The 21,057-nt window shown below is 38.7% G+C and overlaps 1 protein-coding gene and 1 long non-coding RNA gene across 2 annotated transcripts in view; one reads left to right on the plus strand and one right to left on the minus strand.

Moving 5' to 3' along the window:
• Positions 1-1,687: 1,687 nt before the first annotated feature.
• LOC120732522 (carcinoembryonic antigen-related cell adhesion molecule 5-like) overlaps positions 1,688-21,057 on the minus strand; it is a 48,025-nt gene continuing 28,655 nt past the window's right edge. Inside the window, exons 6-9 of the mRNA XM_040030209.1 lie at positions 3,415-3,672; positions 2,543-2,648; positions 2,160-2,191; positions 1,688-2,023 (exon numbers count right to left, since the gene is read on the minus strand). Coding sequence (XP_039886143.1) covers positions 1,971-2,023; positions 2,160-2,191; positions 2,543-2,648; positions 3,415-3,672 — 449 coding nt within the window. The 3' untranslated portion in view covers positions 1,688-1,970. The remainder of the gene's footprint in view (positions 2,024-2,159; positions 2,192-2,542; positions 2,649-3,414; positions 3,673-21,057) is intronic.
• LOC120732530 lies at positions 16,484-19,298 on the plus strand. Its single transcript, XR_005695602.1, has 4 exons — positions 16,484-17,497; positions 17,797-17,828; positions 17,931-18,004; positions 18,208-19,298. It is a non-coding gene; the product is annotated as an uncharacterized LOC120732530 (long non-coding RNA).

Here is a 21,057-nt window from a genome sequence, read left to right on the forward strand (position 1 = left end):
AAACATGTACGTTCTCTGCGGCCCTGAGCTCCTCCGGCAGGCTGTTCCACAGACGAGGACCATACCACTGAAAAGCTGCCTCTCCGTGAGTATGTGTCCTGACTTTAGGGACAATCAAAAGGCCAGCACCAGAGGACCTCAGGGTCCGCGAGGGTTCATATGGTAAAAGCAGATCTGAGAGAAAAGAAGGCCCAAGACCATTAAGACATTTAAAAACCAATAAAAGAACTTTAAAATCGATCCTGAAACACACGGGGAGCCAGTGCAGCGATTCTAAAACCGGTGTAATGTGGGCCCGCCCTCTGGTCTTCGTCAGCACACGAGCTGCTGAGTTTTGTAAAAGTTGTAAAGTTGAAATATTCTTTTTAGGAAGACCAGAGAGCAGGGCATTACAGTAATCAATGCGACTGGTAGTAAAAGCATGCATCAGCATCTCCGTGTTGGCCCGAGAGAGAATAGGGCGGACTCTGGCTATATTTTTTAGATGATAAAATCCAATTTTGGTTACATGTTTAATATGTGGGATAAAACAAAGCTCAGAGTCAAAAATAACACCCAGGTTTTTCACTTGTAGCGAAAGACAAGAATTTCTCTCTCTGAGCCTCAGGACTGACGATTAAAACTTCAGTTTTGTCCTGGTTAAGCTGTAAAAAGTTTTCTGACATCCAAGATCTTATATCTAAAATACAGTTAAAAAGGGCATCCATTGGTCTGGTGTCATCAGGAGACACGGAGATGTACAGCTGAGTGTCATCAGCGTAACTGTGAAAGTTCACTCCATGCCTCCTGATGACACCGCCAAGAGGGAGCATATACAATTAAAAAGTACAGGGCCTAGAACCGACCCTTGAGGCAACATCCAATTCAGATTTTTTTTTGTGACGGCACTTTCACTAAGCGGTTTACAGTTTGAAGAAACTACTGTAGAACCTCAGGGGCAATTAAATATTATGATCAGTAAAATACAGCTTTACCGCTTTCCCCAATGTCTTTACTCATCATCCTGCCCTCAAAACCACAGAAAATCCACATGTGGGTATGCAGCATATAAAACAAAAAGTGTAAGTTTCCGGTTTTATAAGGTCTCAATGATTAAATAAAAGGTATTAAATATTAAAGGTATTAAATAAAGGTTATATGGGTACAGCCATTCCCAAAGAACTGCTGCCCACTTAAACCAGAAAATCCTGTGGGGCCCATCTTCACTCTAATTAAAGTACAAACGAAAGAGTGATGTATTTCATTGACTTTTTTAATCAAAACACATAAACAATACAGGCTTATGGCTAAAAATTGCTAATGCTACTGATTTACATGCAAAGCAACAGCGACACAAAGAGGAGTAATTTTAGGTCAGAGTAATGAGTAAAACTAACAAACTCCTGTTATCAGTTTTAATTGAAGCTTTTATAAATTTCTGCTTTAAATAAATTTAAATAGATATGCACCTGTAAGCACTATAATTTCAAACTAGATTTTCTGTTATCACTGCAGAACACCTGCAGTCCTGACAAGATGCCTCGGTCCACACGTTGGACATCACTTTGTATTCAGATTTTAACATTAACGTGCAAATTCATGTAATTATAGTACCACATTTGGTAACTGATACGCAATAAGTTTATATAAAAACAAGAGACACAACTGTGATGTGTTGGTTGTTTTAAATATATTTAAAATAAAGTAGCAAATATTAGAAGATTTATTACAGAGAAAGTATTAATATTTATTTTACATGGAGAGCAATAATCTATTAGTTAAAACATCTTAACATAGCTTGTTTAACATTATATGATATCAAAACAACATAAATTATAACGTTAATTCTCTGCAGCAGGTGAAGACTTCTGAAAATCTACAGAAATGGGAAAATATTCTTGTTAATTATCAAAATTGTTCCTTCTTAAATAACAGTGATAATAAATGTTAAACTTACCTTGAAAAGGGAAGGTCATCACTGAGTTTATATTTTATATTTTCTTGTCATATATGGAAATGTTCTCATACATATTTTCATCTTGTTCTACGAAAGCAAAGATTTGTAACAGTGGATGTAGATATCTATTAAAACAATAATTTTGATTCTCTAATTTCCTTATTTTGCTATAGCAGACATGTAAGATGACTTTAGATTTCAAAAAGAAAAAAAAATACCATACCTGTGTTTTGTTTCTGAGGATTTTTGTTGAATCTAAATATTTGAAATGAAGCATTATTAAAATGTGATCATGCAATTAAATGCAACACAAAACAGCAACACTAAGGTTTATTTGAATTTAACAAGGAATCCACAAATTTATTATGAGAAGTGTTTATTCCGCATAATTAATATAAACAAGAACTGTAAAGAATTAATTCTTCTTTGTGATTACTCTGAGACCAGCAGAAGATGAACGTTAGCAAGTGACTGTTTGCAGAATATGAACCATTTGTTGAATCGTACCACTGAATTCTAGACATATTTCAAAGATTACAATAATTATGTATATTCAAAAAGGAAAAATGTTTTCCTGGTTATTTTTCAAATACATTCTCAACTTACTTTTTCTTATAAATGTAGTACCCTCCACCAACAGCTGCAGCGACGATGACACAACATGCGATTACTATTCCAGCGATGCAACCAGCAGCACATCCTGATGATTTCTCTGGAAAAATATTGGTAAAGATAATGAATACTTTTTTATACAAAATTGTCTTATCATCCCAAAACCATCCAATAGCTTCTTTCTTTATTTGATTTTTATAATTTTAGAACTATCAGAGGACTTTTGATTGGTGCTCTTGTTGCATCGAAAGTACTTGTGTTTGGAAAAGTGGTGGATGCACTATGTGGTTTCAGTTAACAATTTGCTGACAATTGATTAATGTCTTGCTAAAGGGTAGTTTGGCGTTAGAAGCAACTGTTATGTTATCTGAAGATAAACCTCCAAAATTTATTGATAGATACGATGGCCCCTAGACACAAAGCATGTACAAACTTCAAAAAACACGTACAAACTGAAAAGTGCAAACTCCAAAACACATGCAGACTCCAAAACACAACGGATGTGCTCCAGGACGCTAGGGGGAGTGTTGAGGTTGATTTGCAAAATAAACGGCAAGTTTGTTGCAAACACATGGAGTTGGATACAACCACACTCATGTATTCAAATAGTTTTTACATTTTAAATTGACCTGTTACTGCAATACACCTAATCCGGTCATTGGTACTTCCTGGCTTTTTTAGCCACTAGGTAACAAAAGCTCAACACCGCCCGTAGCGTCCTGGAGCACTTCCGTTGTGTTTGTATGTGCTTTGGAGTTTGTATGTGCTTTGTCTCTAGGGGCCACCGTAGATAGAAAACTAGAGCAAATGTACCACCTGTTAAACTTTCAATAGTACCATCAAAGAGTATGTACACACACAGATACCTGTTACAGTCAGTCCATGCACCACTGATGATGATGTTCTCTCAGTTATATTATTCCATGCTTGACAGGTGTAGTTGCCACTGTCAGAAAGTTCAACCTCTTCTTTAATGTACTCAGCTGAAATGGTGAGTATCTCTGTCCCATTAAAGAACCAGGTGAATCTGGCAGTTGGTGTGGATTCAGCAGAGCAGGTCAATTTTAAGGTGCCTTTGATATTTACCTTATTTGGACCTTTGATTTGAACATTTTCTGGTCCATCTGAAAAACAGGTAAAAATAATAAATGTGTTCATTACTTTTAAATTTCTGCATTACTAGACTACATATCATATTAGTTGTACCGTTCAAAGTTTGAAATTATTTTACTGTATGCATGAACAAGAAGTGTAGACTGACCAGGATGTTACTTACAATTAACAGTCATGATGTATTTAGCTCCATCACTGCTGACAGGGTTGCTGATATTACAAAAATATTCTCCTTCATCTTTCCTATTCACAGTGTCAAAGGTCAACACTCTGTTATTGTCAGAAAGGATCATGTTGTCAGTCAGGGTCAGTTCGGAGCCATCCTTCATCCAGTTTCTGGTAAAGACTGAGCCAGAAGCCTCACAGGTTAAACTGACAGAGGTTCCCTCAACTGGCAGGTTTGTTGATGGTTTGGCCGAAGCACCTGATATTTTCTCTGTTTGCCAAAAAATAATTGATTTACAAAATAATTTATATCATAATAAGAAAAGCAAACTCAGTGATGGTGAAATAAAAGAGAACAACTGGAAAATCTATAAAATGAGATTTAAAAACACCAAACAAAACAACAGAGATGAGGAGAACTCTTGAGATATGGTATGGTAATTCTCTGTAGAATAATTTACAGGATAATGATTAACACTAAATTCAAGTTATATTATCTACAACTAAAAATATTTATTATTGTTTGACATTTTCAAACAACTTCACCTAAAAAAAGGTCAAGACGTATAATATTAAATTTAAATGTGCCGGACACTTTTAAATTGCCTATTTATCTCTAATACCAATTTAATACTAATTGATATGAATTTGTGGAAACACTGAACAAGACTCTAATATCAGGCAGACACTTTTTTTCTAACCCTATTTACATATAACTGATGTTTTGTGAGCAAATGAAGAGGACATTGACAAAGACAGACAACCTTTTATGACTTTTTGAAGTAGCCAAGGATGCTACTTCTATAAGAAGGTTTATGCAGATATGGAATTGGAGGCAGGGGTGATAAGATTATAACATGATTACTGAAAAGCTCATGTCCTCTAACATTGACCCGGTAGCTTGAGGGTCCTGCACGGTATCAATGCTGTTTCTAGGTCTACGATCGTCTGGACAGAGAAGATTTTCCTGTTTTTCCTGAAGAGCATTTTGTTGTAAATTTTTTGCTCTGACTGATCTTCTTTTCTCTATCAGCCCCATTTGTTTTCTGCGTGAGAAAATATGTCAAAAGCCTGTAGTATATCAGGAAACCATTTTATTTGAAAATTGTTTTTCTGTATTGTTTATCTCCACAAATATTTTATATGTGTGAAATTATTAGCTGAATATAGCTCTAGTCAAAAATATATGCATGAATCACACACTTTAACAATAAATCAAACCTACCCAGTACAGTGATGGCTGAAGGCTCAGATGTTTGAGATCTCAGAGTTTTGTTGTTAAAGGCCTGACAGCTGTAGTTTCCACTGTGACTCATCTGAACATTCATCAGTCTGAGCTCTGATCCAGTATCAGGCAGCTGATCTCCATTCAGAAACCACTTAAACTGGGCAGGAGGTCTGGATCCAACTGAGCAGGTGAGGCTGATGTCTGACCCTACAGCAAAGTATCCTTGTGATGGAGATAATATCAAATTGATATTTTCTGGGCCATCTAAATGTAGAGGGGACATAGAAAAGTTAATGTTTACTGTATGAAACATTTAAAAGGTATACAGCAGGGATTTCAAAGTTATTTTATATTGTGGGCCACATACAGTCTACTTTGCTGTTAGGTAGGTCAAACCAAGTGAAACTTCAATTTTAGCCAGTGTAGAGAAATTTACTTACACAATTTATCAATGAGCTGTCATAGTATAAGACAAAGAAGAGCTTTTTCAGCAGCATGTCTAAGATTTTTCACATAATAAAGAAATGAAGTGTACATTAAAGTTGTCTGTCAGCTTGACTCTGGGCTTAAAATGTACGAGGTAATGTGTAAAATTACAGAAATCTGTCATTTAATTAGTTTGGTGTATTGTGAATGCCCTTGAAGGAGTTCTTTATCAAAATAAAAAGGTGTAAAACCTAAAAAGAATAACAGTTAACAGTCCAAAATTTCTGTCCTCTTTCACCTTTTCCAAAACCATCCAATGGGCCAGACTGGAATCTTTGTCAGGCTGATTGTGGCCCACAGGCCTCTGTATGACAATCCTGGTATATACTAGAGATGGACCGATCCGATATTATGTATCGGTATTGGTCCGATACCCAAATTTATGATATCGGTATCGGACATAAAAAAGTGGTATCGTGCCATCTCTAGTATATACCATTCAGTTTGGCTTATTGTGAAACTGTGACATTATTAGTCAGATCATTCCACATTATGTCACAATAAAAAAAATCTACTTACTCTTTAATGTATGAAAACAAAACCATCTAAATGAAACTAACTGCACTGTAAATTAGGTATTTTAAACTGTAATTTAAATCCCCTAATAATTTCAAAAATTAACAAATCCCAGTAACTCACAGCTGATGGAGAGGTTTACTGGATCACTGGTAACAGTACTGACAGGATTGGACACACGACACCTGAATGGTCCCTGGTCAAAGCGGGTCACATTGATTATAGTCAGACTGGAGCCTCCATCAGTGAGCTGAACTCTGTCACTTGCTGTAACCTCAGAGCTGCCGTTCAACCAGAGGAAAGAGAGAGAGGATCCAGAGGCAGAGCAGGACAGAGAGACAGAACCACTGAACTCAACCAAGTCTGTGCTGCTGGAATTTACCAACACATTGGAGACTTTCTCTGTGAAAGAAACAAGAATAAAATAGTTGTATTTTTTGGCATCAACAATAGAAAATAAGCATTAAAATTACAAAAAATCTGATTGCAGCTAAACCTAAAATAGAAACAATATATTTACAATTAAACCTTAAAAGAAATACTGTACCAACCAAAACCTTCAAATACTTGAATTCACATAACTGACAATATCAATTCCCTTTAAGTGACTATTCTGAACAGAATAAATTAGATTAATTGAGTTCTCAGTTCATTCTTTATAGTACGGGGGTCAATACTACCTTATAAAATAAATAAGCCATACAGTTTCTTACAGCCACTCTTTAATATCACAGTCTTAAGAATAAGACGAATTATTGCAAGAATGCATTACTGTAGTGAGTAGAGATGTAACAAACATGTGCTAATCATTGCAGGTATTTTTACATGTTCAATATATTGTAAACTTGCTTAAATATTGCAAAAACAGTTAAGCTGTTGAATTTCTACATCTGCTCACCGTATATCACCAGAGTAGTACGTCCATTCAGAAGTGTTCCATCATGTACAGCGTTAACACCGTATTCTCCAGTGTCATCCAGAGTGAGACTCCTGAGCTCCAAAGACGCAGTAGATGGGAAGAAGGTGATCCTGCCTTCATACTCAGGTCCAATAATGTTTTCTGCGTTAATTACGATTATTATAGGTGTAGATACATTAAAACTCCAGTTCACAGATGAAAACGGTTTCTCTGTTGGAGACAGTGTTGTAGTGAAGATCACAGTTTCTCCTACAGCTGCATTCAGACGATCATCAGGCAACACACCACCTCCTTCAGTGAAACCTGCGGGAGAAGAATAGCAAAGTGCTGTTGTTACTCAAACATATAAAACAGTTGATGAATATATAAAGATTTGCATGAAATATGGCAGGTCTGAAGAGTTTGAGTTATCTTCATTAAAGTCTAATTTCAGCTTTTCCAGATAATACTGCACAAAACTAAGCATTACTAGAGAAGCCCCGAGAGAATTATAAGGATCATGGCACTGCTCTCCTACTCTCATTAAAAACACTTTTGTACAAACCTGCTTCTTCTCTGATCCATGTAATCTGAGTAGGAATTTTTTTTCTGTTTATAATATTAAGGTCACATATGATTAAACATAAACTACAAATGTATTCAACAGATGTCTCATAAAGTGAAAAACAAACAATAAACAAAGTAAAACTTTAAAGTCAGTGTGAGCAGACAGTTTTTTTCTGCCACATCAAACAGTGAGAGCTCACCTGAGATGGACCCAAAAATGAAGAAGTATATCACAAGTACATCAGAAAATGTTTCCATTTCTAAAGCAGTCCTTAACTCTTTGCCTTTTCCTTTGCTGATACCGGTACATGAATGTTCATTCAGTATATGGTGTCATAAGGAAGTAATGTTGTTATTCTGAAAGGTTAAACGTCATGAACTTGTTAATCATTAACAAACCTTTCTACTAAATGTTTGTGTCAGATTCTGTTCAGTCACATTAAGCTTTCCTTCTGTACTGTAACAGCTAGTTACAGAATTCAACATGATTTATTGTCAGAGAGAAATTAATTGATCTATTTTGGCAATTAGGCTCCAATGACCCATCACAGCAGTGATAGAACACAAGACAGGAACCCAGCCCGTCCCAGAGTCTAGATGTTGGTCGTGAAGATCAACCAATATCACACCAAAACGGGTAACAGATACGCTGGTCCACCTTGTTCATTTCATGCTTCGCCTCTCCAAAGGCAATACTGGGATGTGAAGTTGGAGATGTTTTGTGTGGGTGTGTGTGGAATTGTTGTCATAGTGATCCAACAAAACCATCAGGCAACACACCAGCTCCTTTAATTAAGCATATAGGAGACATTTTTGTTTGACTAAATGAAATTAAAACATTGCATTTGAAAATGGAAAATAATTAGCTGTAATGTTTTTATTTAAGTGTTTAATTTTAAGTTCACCTGCAAAAAATATATATATAAATTGCTACAAGAAGCAATGATGTGACACTGACAGATGCAGGGACAAATCCAGACAACAGAGCCAAAAGAAGATACAAAAGAAACTTAACAGGTAAAAAACCTGACCAAAGGTTTTTCTTGTTTTTCTAATTTGTATCACCCTGTCTCCTCTGTCCATCTGAAATTTAGAGAAATATATCTCAAGTACTCAGAAGCTTTTGGAGGAGCTATGATGAAGGATCAAAGGAGTGTCCTTTGCAGAAATGCTTTCATTCAGTGTCTAAAAGAGGAATGATATTGTTACGCCCCACTTAAAAACAAAGTGTTGTCTGGGATGGGGAGTAACAAAGTGAAAAAGAAATGATAAACTGCCGCAAAGTACATTTATTACACAAAACAACTAAAATAAAACTGAACACAGGGAAGCTCTTTTCTTCAGGGTCTCCAAGGCCAAAACAACAAACAAAGCACCCCCTTTCTAACTAAAAAACAAACCAAGGACTCTCTACCCAAAAACAACAATACAATGGCTGAGCTCCCTGTCCAGCCAAAAAACAGGAGAAAACAATTGCAACAAAAGAGCTTGAGCTGCAACACACCTCAGCTGCGGCTCATGAGGCAGACCTGGATCACAGGAGAGGGAGAAAAGGCTCTCTCACATAGGGATAGCCACTAGAGGTCAGCGAATGTAACAGATACACATCTGTAATATATAAACCATGGTGTGAGGAAGACTTAAAACTTCTGTTTCCGTCTGTTTTAGTCTTTTAGGATGATCAAAAAATTAAAGCGTTTTTGTACAACTTCATAAAGATAGCTATAACTTTTGATAGAAGACTCAGACACACATATTTATGGCTTTATCTTATAGAATTCAAAATCCCCGTGCTGGGCAAACAGGTTTTAAAAAATTCCTGTCCTCCATTATTTGTCTGTGTGTAAAGGTAGCTCTAAACATAAAGAAATGTTGTGATAAAACAAAACTAGTTGAATTAAAAGAAAACAATTTATGATGAAGCTGTTCCAATGCTCACATTTAATTGAGCTTTAAATCTTCAGAAGCACAGATGTATCATTTAAAAGATTTTTGCCTTGACTTCTGTCTCCTCACTGATGAAGATTAAAGCAGAGAAGTAAAATTTATTAAAGTGACACAAGAAAATTTGTGTATTTAAAATTCATTGGAAAATTCACAAGGAGATGTAGATAAAGGGTTACAAAAGAAGAAAAGAAACAAAAACAAAAAGGAAAACTCAAAAAACAAAATAAACCCAAAACAAACAACTTGTGATTTCAACATTCAAGAATCAGTGTTCAAAGACTGAAAGAAATAGGAGCATTAAGGATTACTAGAGAAACGAATCAAAACACGTCTCTCTTTATCTCATTTAATGTATACCATCAGTACATAAACCTATACATAAGACACTGATCCATGTTATCTGATCTTATCTGAGTATTCTAACTATTAATTAACTAAACTATTAATAAATTAGCGCCAAGTTATCTTAGTAAACTTCTCAAATCACATACTCCTGCTAGAACACTTAGATCTGCCACTCAACTACTTCTGACCCAACCCAGATCTTGGCTGAAGTCCCGGGGTGACCGTGCGTTTGCTCTGGCTGCCCCGGTACTGTGGAATACCCTCCTCTCGACCTCCGCGCATCTGATTCCATTGCACTGCTCAAATCACGACTAAAAACCCACTTATTCAATCTTGCCTTTCCCTCTAGTTAATATTTCTTTTATGATTTTATATTATGCACTTTTATGCTCATTTAATTTCTTGTTTGCTCTGTACCTGTTGCTTTCCTATGTATCAGTGACAGCTACCTGCTTGCATACTTAGTACTTGCTTTGGTCCTATTTCTATTATCTTCCTTCTATTCTCTATGTTACTTGTTAAGCACCTTGGTTTTTAAGTGTGCTTTATATATTATTATTATTATTATTATTATTATTATTATTATTATTATTATGTAGAATATTCAGGTTTCAAATGATTATACATGAACTAGAAGTATTCAGCAGATATCTCATGAAAACAGTGATATAAATATTAGCCAAACAAATGAGTTTAAGGTCATATTGAAAGGAAAATGAGGAAGTAAAACTTTAAAGTCAGTGTGAACAGGCAGAGTTTTTTTCTGCCACATCAAGCAGTGAGAGCTCACCTGAGACGGCACCGAGAATGATGAAGTATATCAGAAATGTTTCTGTGGCGAGAATAAGGCACGGCGGGACCACGGAGTATCATTCAGAGCCATCTTTATTTACATCTCACCACAACAAACCCAAACCCCTGAGTCCCCGTGTTTTTAACTAGGCGGGCGTGATTAAGGATGCCGTGCAGGTGCGTCCGCCCTCCCTGCACGGCACCGCAGACCACGCCCCACCACATACCCCCATCGCCCGATTGAGGCCGGAGAGCCATCCGGCCGAACCTACTCCCCCACCGCCAGTGGGAGAGGGAATCAGCCCGGACAGCTGGCGCCCCCAGGCCCCGGCCAAGCAACGGGGAGGTGCGAGTTCAGGTGGCCGCCCGCGAATCCAGCGGCGCAGGCCAATCTGGTTCGGAAGTCGGACGCGTGGCAGGTGCACCCGGCGCGGCCGGCACAGGCGTGAGCCCCAGCTCACAGGTGGCTGGGCAGAGGTGTGGAGTGTACTGGCCTCTGGTGGTGGTGAGGCCCGTCTGGCGAGCACGGCGATCTCAAGTGTGGCGCAAGCTTCGCTCGCCAGTTCCATTCGAGCAGGCTCCCCTGGCACGGGGACCTCCAGCTCCTTGCGTGGCCCCTCCGTCACCGCCGTCGCTCCCCGCTGGAGCAGCCCATAACGCGACTCCTCCGTCACTACTACCCCCTCCGCCGCCACTCCCGGCTCGAGCAGCCCCTCGCCCAGCTTCTTCTCCTCCTCCGCCGCTGCTGCTGCTTGCGGCTTCTCTTCCTCCAGCCGGCGCAGACCCTCGCGCGCCTCTTCTGCTGCCTCCGGTTGGAGCGGCTCATCCACCGCTCCCAGCAGGAGCAGCCCTTCACCCGGCTGTTCCCTCTCCTCCGGCAGGCGCAGATCCCCGCGCGCCTCGTCTGCCACCTCTGGATGCTGAGGTGCCTCACGCGGCTCCTCCACCGCTTCACTGTCCTCGGGACATACCTGTGGGGGTGGCGCCCAGGCCCAGAGCAGCGCCGCCAGCTCCCCAATCCTTTCCAGATGGCGCACGGACTGGTCCTGCAGCTCTTCCTGCCGGCGACGCACCTCCGCCGCCTGCTCCCGCTGGGCGGCCGCCATTTCGGCCACCCTCTGGGCCAGCTCCTCCATTCCCTGGCTCCGATACGGACCCGCCGTGCTGCCTCCTGGGTTTCGGCACCAATGTGGCGAGAATAAGGCACGGCGGGACCACGGAGTATCATTCAGAGCCATCTCTATTCACATCTCACCACAACAAACCCAAACCCCTGAGTCCCCGTGTTTTTAACTAGGCGGGCGTGATTAAGGATGCCGTGCAGGTGCGTCCGCCCTCCCTGCACGGCACCGCAGACCACGCCCCACCACAGTTTCCATTTCTAAAGTGTTGTCTTTCACTCTGACTTTTCCTTTACTGATACCAGTACATGAAAGCTAATTTCAATATATGGTGTCATAAGGAAATAAATGTGTTATTTTGAAAGGTTTAACTTCCTGAACTTTTTAATCTTCAACACAGTTTTCTACTAAATGTTCACCCCTCATTCTCTTTTTGCACAGTTAACAAGCAATCAAAAATCAAACAAACAAATAAATAAATAACCTGTTTCAGTAAATGTTGTCCTCTATATTTATATGAGTGTTCGGTTCCCCCCCAAACAACATTTAATAGTAGTAGTAGGAATAGAATAGAATAATAGAATAGGAAAATATCTCCTATTCCATAAAAGTTGGCTATGGTTTAAAATATGAATAAAAAACAAAATATAATGATGTACAAATCTTCATTTGCACCATTTAATTAAAGTATGATTAAAAAATAAGGTCATTTTGAATTTGATGGCAGCAACACATCTTTAAAAAGTTTTGGCTGTGTAGCATCCGGTCTTTAACAACAGTCTGTAAACATCTGGGAAGAGAAGAGACCAGATTCTGAACTTTTTGGAGAGGAATGTGTTCTCATGTTTTCTGATATATGATTCTGCTCAAGAGACCTGGCTCTTCTTTGCTGTATTTTATACTTCATGACACTCAAAAATTTTTCAGTTGGTGATATATGAAGCTATGTTATTATGGAGTAACATGATGGAGAACATGTTTCTGTAAAACATGCAAACACCTTTCAGCATTTATGAGGCCAGTTTTAAAGTACTTTGGCCCAGAGAAGAAGGCAGTTTTCCTGGATGATGTTCAGCAATTTTCAGTCACAGTTTTTTCAAATTGATTAACGTCTGCCCATCATTACTTTAAATAAGTCTGCCTCTCTAAGGTGCTGTTTTTATAGTCAGTTATGTTACTGATGTTCCACAAGCATTTTCTTTTAGCACCGCTCAGATCTTCAACATTTTGATGCCCCTGTCCCAAATTTTGAGGTATCCAATGTAGCTGGATCGGCAAACGTATGACACGAGAGTGTTAGGATGCCTGGGTCGTTGACCCAGGGTTTTGAGTTTATTATATTATTTATCATTTCTAGTCTTTGGTTTCTAAGAGTTCTGTCTTATGGTTTATGACTCTGTGTAATCCTTAGTTGCTGTCTCCCCTGTCTGCTATATCCCCGTGTCCAGTCAGTGTCAGTGTCTGCCCTGGTCCCACGTCTCTGTTCCCTCTGTTGTAGTGCCTGCCTGTGAGTCTGTGTCTCTAACTTCAGTCTGTGTTATGTTTCCTGTTTTATTTTGAAGGTCCATGTCTTATGTTAATGTATCTGGTTTTGCTTCCCTTGTTTCGTTAGGCCTGATTTGCCCCAGCTGTGTTTCCCTCCTGTTGCCCATTCCCTGATTGCTCCCTCTATGTATTTAAGCCCTGTGTTTCAGTTTGTCAGTGTTATGATCTACCCCATCTAGTAGGGGTGCAACGATACACAAAATTCACGGTTCGGTTCGATACTTTGGTGTCACGGTTCGATATTTTTTCGATACAAAAAAAATGTTCATGCCTTTTTAATTTGTCATTTATTAAAATTATAAATATATATTTTAACTCAAAAGTACAGTTTTTAAATTTAACCCTAACCCTTGTGCGTGTTTTTTATTTTGACAGCGAATGCGCACCTGCGGACCACTTATGTGCAGCCCTGGTTATTTAGCTCATCATATTGCAGCCACAGAAATTATTTTGTCCATGAAACCATAAAGCTGCACTTTCTTTTTGCCTTATAGTCTGATTTGTCATAACTTCTCCGTTTTATGGTAAGCTTTTCTTTGGCTGTCACTTCTTCACCCTGACCTGTCTTATTTGGCTCAGCAGAACTGAAATGCTTTTACACGCTCACTCACATAAGCTCAGCCATTCTCTGCGCAATCAACCTCTCACATGTTTAAGCTTGCTGCGGGAGATTTCACTTGTCATGTTTGCATAGTAAGCTAACGATTAATAAGACGATGTCAGAGGAATGGTGCACAAATTATCAATCACTCACAGATCAGTGCTGTCGCTCTCTATACACAGTTCGCACGATTGCAAAGTGAAAGCAAAAAAACAAGCGCAAATTCAAACGCGACTTCAATATGTCACATATTGACAGTGGCTCACCGATGCCAATGACATAATTACCCAGCTACATTTCTGAAAGAATGCAAAAGCATTGACATATATTTTTCCTACAATAGCCCGACGGGCAGGGAAGAGAGAGATTTTGGTAGCCCGACTGAAAAAATCGCTAGCTCCGGGACGTCGGGCTAGCGATATTGCAAGCCCTGTATCTGATTGAGGAATCACTCATCTTTGGAAAAGAGAGTTTATTACAGAGAAATGGCTCTTTCCAAAATAAAAGCTATACTATCCGCTTCTTCTGGGCTATATTCTCAGCAGCATAAGGAGAATCATGTGCTAACAGCTGTCTAAATGACTCGGCTAAAGTTAGTAGCATGCTTGCTTTTTTTTGTCTGCTTCCACTTGTCTTTGCACTAGGATGATGTCGGCGTAAATGTGCAGTCATATTCGTTGTGTTCCCACTAGTGCTTTCAGGTTAATCTCGTTGAAATGACCTTAACGCCACAACACGGCAAATCTCCGTTAACGTGCCACCGCTGATCGCTCCGTTCATGGGGCTAGACGGCCAACAGGTTAACGAGCTAACTGCGCTAACACACTAGTTCACACCAATGTAATTGAGCATTGCATGGCACATCCAACATACTGTTTTACTTTAGTCCATGACTCGCTTACCTTCAGGGTCATACGTCACATGAAAACCAAAGTAATTCCAAACGCCAGATCTGAATGTTGCAAGTAACTTCTGTCTCGCTAGCTTGCCCTGCGCTCTTCCTTCTGACTATGCTGTCTGTGTTGAGCGCTCAGTGGATCTGCGCTCGACAGTGCAGCCTAGGCGGAGTAGTCGAACACAGATTCACTGAGCGCTCAACACAGACAGCATCGTCAGAAGGAAAATTGATAAAATAAATTACAAATGTTGTATTGTTCGATACATATGCGTACCGAACCGAAAGCACTGTGCAGGGAAAAGTTTACGAACCGAAACGCACTTTTTCTTGGTTCAATTTCCCCCCTCCAAGTGTCAGTTTACTAACCTCTTTGTTATATTACTCTTTTTGTCCTCTGTGTTGCTTTTTTGTCCCGGGTCTTCTCGTTTATGTCTGTCATTCCGCTGATTTGGTTTATTGTTTTGCTCCGTTCCCTCTGAGCACTCCTTCAGGTTGTTTCCTGGTCTTTTTTTGTCTTTTCTGGTTCCTGTAGGTCTGTGTCTCTCTGCTCCGGTTTGTGTCGCCGACCTCCCCGACCGTCGACTACTGTTTCCATCTCGGGCCTCCAACAGGTTTGGGAGGCACTATCTCCACCCACCACCACTTCCCCTGCCAGTGGCGGACTCCCTCAGGTGTCGGTGCGTTGGTGGTTCTTTGTGTCTGGGGGTGGGCGTCTGGGTACACACCGGCTCACTCCTTGGCGGCCGCTATCGGGGCCTGGAGCCTGGGGCTCGCTCGGGCCACTCCGGAGGTGGGGTGGCCCCGGCCTCTCGGCCTGGGGCTCGGTCACTCAGGCACAGCTGGCTGCCGGCGGAGCTCACGGGCGCGTCACTGCAACTCCCCCTGGCTTCTGCTCCGCGGCTGCTGAGTGAGCCCTCATCTGGGACTCTCCTCAGCTCTTACTGGGACAGTGGCGCGGCTGCCCCTCTGTTGGTCTTCCTTGGTCTCTTGTGTTCTGGGGGCCTCTGGATGTCTGGAGTCTTGATCTCCTCCATACCTGCTTCATGCCCTGGAGGACGGGGCTGTGGCTCCCCACACTCCCTAGCAGATCGTTACATGGAGAAACCTTTGGAATGCAAGCATGCTGATCCACACAGGTATGCACACAGGTGTACACACGGGTATTCACAGACGTGGACTACAGCTTTCTTGGCTGCTGCCTCAAAGCACATTGTGCGCTGTCTATCTTGCGTGCTGCACAATATCGTTTATTATTTAGTAACTATTGATATCTATGACTAGCTAGTTTATTGTGATGGTGCTTTGTTTTCTTTATTATTATGTTGCTCTTTGTTGTTTGCTGTCTCCTCTGTTTGTTTGTTTTTTGTTTGTTTTTTCTTTCTCCATACAGGTGACCCAGGAGTTTTTTTTTTGTGTTTTTTTTTGGTTTTTTTTGTTTTTTTCTCTCTCTTCCCCCCCCTTCTCACCATCTCTTCTCCCCTTTGGTTTTCTCTCTTTCTCTCCCTCTCTTTCTCTCATTCATTCCCCCTGTCCTATTTATTAAAAAAAAAAAAAAAAAAAAAAAAAAAAAAAATGACAAAGGATGAACTGAAGCTCTGCCATCACGTAATGTCGCATACTGCTGTTTCTGATGTCATTTAAAAAAAAAAAAAAAAAAAAAATATATATATTTTTTTTTCCATTACCTACTCGTCCATAATGTTTCTGTAATCAATGTAAACATCTATCATGCCACCCATATCTGATTTGTACTGCACTACAAACTTCTTAAAGTAGATTTAAAAGAACAAGGTAAACTAAATGTAATTTATTAAAAATTATAATACTATTGCCTTTAAAGTAACTACTGCCAGAGAGTGAGCTGCAATGCACTCTCTGAGTGCTTCTTGTTATTTATTCATCACAGATGTTGTCAGAATCCCTTACCCAGGACCAATTTGCCTTGGGGGACCCTACCAAGGGCAAATTCCCCCAACAACATAGCACCTGAAATCTCTGGAACATACAAGCTGCAGTAAGGTGGAAATTTACAGAGGGATTAAATTTGACCTGCTCTTCTAAATCCACACAATCTGATTGACTTCATTCTTTAATGGGACACATTATTAACAATAAGGTTGACTACATAAAAATAGAGGTTTTTGTGCTTCAGTCTTTCTTTTCTGAGAGAGGGAAGCACACCTTTAAAGCGTGGAATAATGTAACTGTGAGAGCATCATCCTGAGCAGTGTATGGTTTTACTGTGACAGGTACCTGTGTGCACTGATGCTGTTGGATGTTGCAGTGTGCATATAGTATGGTACCACTGATAGTTTAAATGATGTACGTTTCCTGTAGTTTTAATGTTTTCTATGAACTAAATTTTGGAAATGTATCCTAACACTTAACTACCCTTTATCAAAACATGAATCTTCAGCAAATGTTTGCTGAAACTACACAGTGAATTCATCATTTTGACAAATACAAGTGCTCTCCAGACAAAGACAGCAATGCACTGACCAAAAGTCCTCTGAAACCTGTTCAATTATGAAAATAAACAAAGAGAGAAATTATTGGAGAGTTTTGAGATGGTGAGACAACTTTGTGTCATCTTTATTTTATCTTTATTTTTACTTCCCCAGACCAATCATCAGAATGTGCTGCAGGTTGTATCGCTGGAATTGTAATCACATGTTTTGCCATCGTTGCTGTTGCTTGTGGTGTAGGATACTACTTTTATAGGAAAAGGTAGGTGGATAGTTTCTTAATGGTTTTATTACTCTTGAAATCTGTGTGTTCAGTCCACTTCTGAACACCTTTGGTACATAAGCATAACTTATCAGTGTTACATGTAATTCATTTAACATCATATCATTTCATGAAATAACCACAGAGGTGCAAGTATTTCAGTGCCCTGTTTGTTTAAACAAACAAGTCTTTATCATTTATCATTAAGGTTGGATTTAAATAAATGTAAATGTTTAGTGTTACAGTTTTGTGTAACTTTGTGGACAGACTTTGATATATGCTTCATTTATTATATTTAGAACCAACAAAAATCCACAGACACATAATACAGGTGAGTAATATTTTAATATACATTTAACTTGTACATTTTTAATAGCAAAATAAAGAAAGTATAAATAAAATTACTGTATCAAAATCTGTTATTTTTGACCAGGAGAACATGTGTATGAGAACACTTAACCATATGACAAGAAAATTTGAACTCTTTGTTTACATTTCCATTTTAAGGTAAGTATTAAATTCACTGATGTGCTTTATTGAGAAGGAAAACCTTATACTTTATACTTATACAATGAAGAAAAGAGTGAAAGATTTTTTTCTCTGTATAAAAATCTGTCATTCTTCCATTATTGTTAAAAGTTAATGTCCACTTGCATGCAGTTTATAAACTGTTTACTAGGATAAGTTGTGTATTTTTTCTTGTCCTGCAGATGAAACATTTGTGAAGCCTCTATCTGCTCCAGGAAGACAAAAGGTTTTGTTTTTTTGTTAGTTTGTTGGTTGTAATATTTTTTTGGTCATTATGAAAATATTTTAACAGGACATATGAAGATTGTTTATAAATTATTAGTCTACAACAATAAATATAAAGGTTTTCTGACCGTTTGAATTTTGTAGTTGCTACTATTTTGATAAAGCTCTGTGTCTTCTTATTGATCATTAAATGTAAAATAAATACAACAAATACACAGAGGTTGTAGCCCTTGCTCTTACATCAGTTTATCACTCATAAATGTGGTCCTGTATGTTTTAATGCTGAACTCGATCTACATGTTGTAAAAATCTGGATGATTACACAAAGCCTTCAAAGATTATGCAGACCTTGTGCTGTCTGAAGACACTGAGAAAAGACGTACTGTCAAGTTTTATCCCGAATATTTAACTACCCCTGAGGTTTCTGGACTGGTGCAGCAGATTACTTAATGTTCCAAGGACATTGTTAAAAATTGGATCCAAGTCATCATCTTCTTCTCTACTCTTCTTCTAGCTGCTGTCTTTCAAGTCAAGTATCTGCCTCCATCTCACCCCATCTCTAGAGTCTCACTTTATCCCTTTTGTCAATATTTCGGTACATGTACAGGACATACAGTAGAATCAAAATGCTGTTGGTGGGAATGGTTGCATTAATGTGCCCAAGACTTTCAGCATCATTAAAAGAATAGAATTTAACTTCTGTGTGAGAGTGTGTTGGGGGGTAGGTGGGAGGAAGTAAAGAGTTCAGACAGCCTAGTGAATGGAGCTATTCAAGAGTTTAGTGGAGTGGAGGAGAGATTAGGCCTTTTTGGCCACAGCAGCACAGTAGATGTTCAGTTGGGTATGCTGGGAATGACTGTTCCTGAAATCTGCCATAATACCTTTGGTTTTTTCCACATTCAGAAAAAGGTGTTACTCTTGGAACCTAGAAGTTAAAGTTTTCATTCCCAAGTGTCCCAAGAGCTTTTCTATTAGTTGCTGCAGAATGATTGCGTTGAATGCTGAACTGAAATCTACAACTCTTATGAACTTTGGGTCAAATGATATATATATATATATATATATATATATATATATATATATATATATATGAACTTTTTTTTTCCAAATCAGGTAAACCCCTTAATTGTATTATAACTCTTAACATTGTGTTGGCAGCAGCACTACTGCACCAAACAAAAGAAGGTTTCTCACAAACTCTCACAAACTAAGCAAGTGACCGGAAGGCCCAGAGATTATTGTTTTATTTACTGTTATATTGTTTTTATATTCCAATTTCCTGTGTTGTAAAGCACTTTGTGATTTTTATCTGTGAAAAGCGCTATATGAATAAATTTTACTTACTTATATAAAGGTCTGGATGACCTCTAATTTCCTGCTTTTAAATTTACCTGAAATTAAGGTTTTTGACTCTAAAAACCCTAAAAAAGAAAAAAATCTTAAAAAACATGGTGACTAGCCAGATACTTTGGATGGCATTGGCCTCCAATAACACTGTGTGGAATTACCAGATACGTCCTTCATATTAAACAAATGTGTAGAACAGCTTTCTTGCATTTGCACTATATCTCTAAAATTAGAAACATCCTGTCTCAGAATGATTCTATGAAGATTATGGAGAAGGGACGGCAGCTTTGATCATGTCCAGTCTAATAAATCAGGTGAGCTGAGAGGAGAGTTTTCTTTCTTGTTTTTGTACATCTCTAATAATGCATAACACATTCTGTACAAAAGAGTTTGAAAACTGATTAAAAAAAAAACTATAATAAATGTAATGAACTTTTATACATTTAGGTCTTACTGATGACCAATATAAAGACCAGGCTGGAGGCACCACAGAGTTTGGATACTCTGTAAACAAAGCTTAAACTAAGTTCTAAATTTAATATATGACATTATTGAGTCATTTTACCCGAGTAGATATTCAACATGATATCAGAGAAATGAATTTTTTTTTTTAGTGGTCTTTTACTGCAACTTTTAAGCTTTTATAAAATTATAGTTCTACTTTGTGTTATTAAGCTAAATATAATATAATACAAACCTTTATAATAATAATAATAATGGATTGGATTTATATAGCGCTTTGACAAAAGCCTCACCATAACATAATTTAGATGGACTTCAATGAAATATTTTAATGTTTATCTTCATCCTCGTTGTTAGCTGATATCAACGATGAAACCATTTTACCACTTCTTTTACAGAGTCACTCTGCCCCTTCGACTTTCCTCTGATTCAACAGTTACAGTCATTTAGGAACTTAGACTCCATTAAAAGTTGGATGGCTGACAACTTCCTCCAGTTTTAATGATCAAAAAACTGAAGTCCTTGTTTGTTCCCCTGACAGATTTATGCCTAAGATAATGAAAGCTCTGGGTTTTATTGTAAATCATCTCTCATTAACATCAGTCTCTTTTATCACATGAGAAATATTGCCAAGTTAAGTCCCATTGTGTCACACTTTGAACTGGAGATTGTTATTCATGTATTTAATTCACTGTTCATTGGTCTAAGCAAAAACTCCCTGGGACATCTACAGGTTGTTGAATTTCCAACACTGCTGAGAGGCTTCTGACTAAATTTTCTAAGTACTCTCTGTTATGAAACGGCTGTGTACAGCCAGGACGAGGACCCAAAATGCAGACTCCGGAGACAGAAAGTAACTCAAAACACAGCTTTAATGCTGAACTCAAAAAGGTAACAAAACTAGGAATACAAAATACACTTACACAGACTGCCCACACAGCTAGATGGTAGGGGTGCAACGATATTCGTATCGATATTGAACCGTTCGATACAGTGCG

This window comes from Simochromis diagramma, unplaced genomic scaffold (genome assembly GCF_900408965.1).
Source record: "Simochromis diagramma unplaced genomic scaffold, fSimDia1.1 OVJJ01000361.1, whole genome shotgun sequence".
In the NCBI taxonomy this organism is placed as follows: domain Eukaryota; kingdom Metazoa; phylum Chordata; class Actinopteri; order Cichliformes; family Cichlidae; genus Simochromis; species Simochromis diagramma.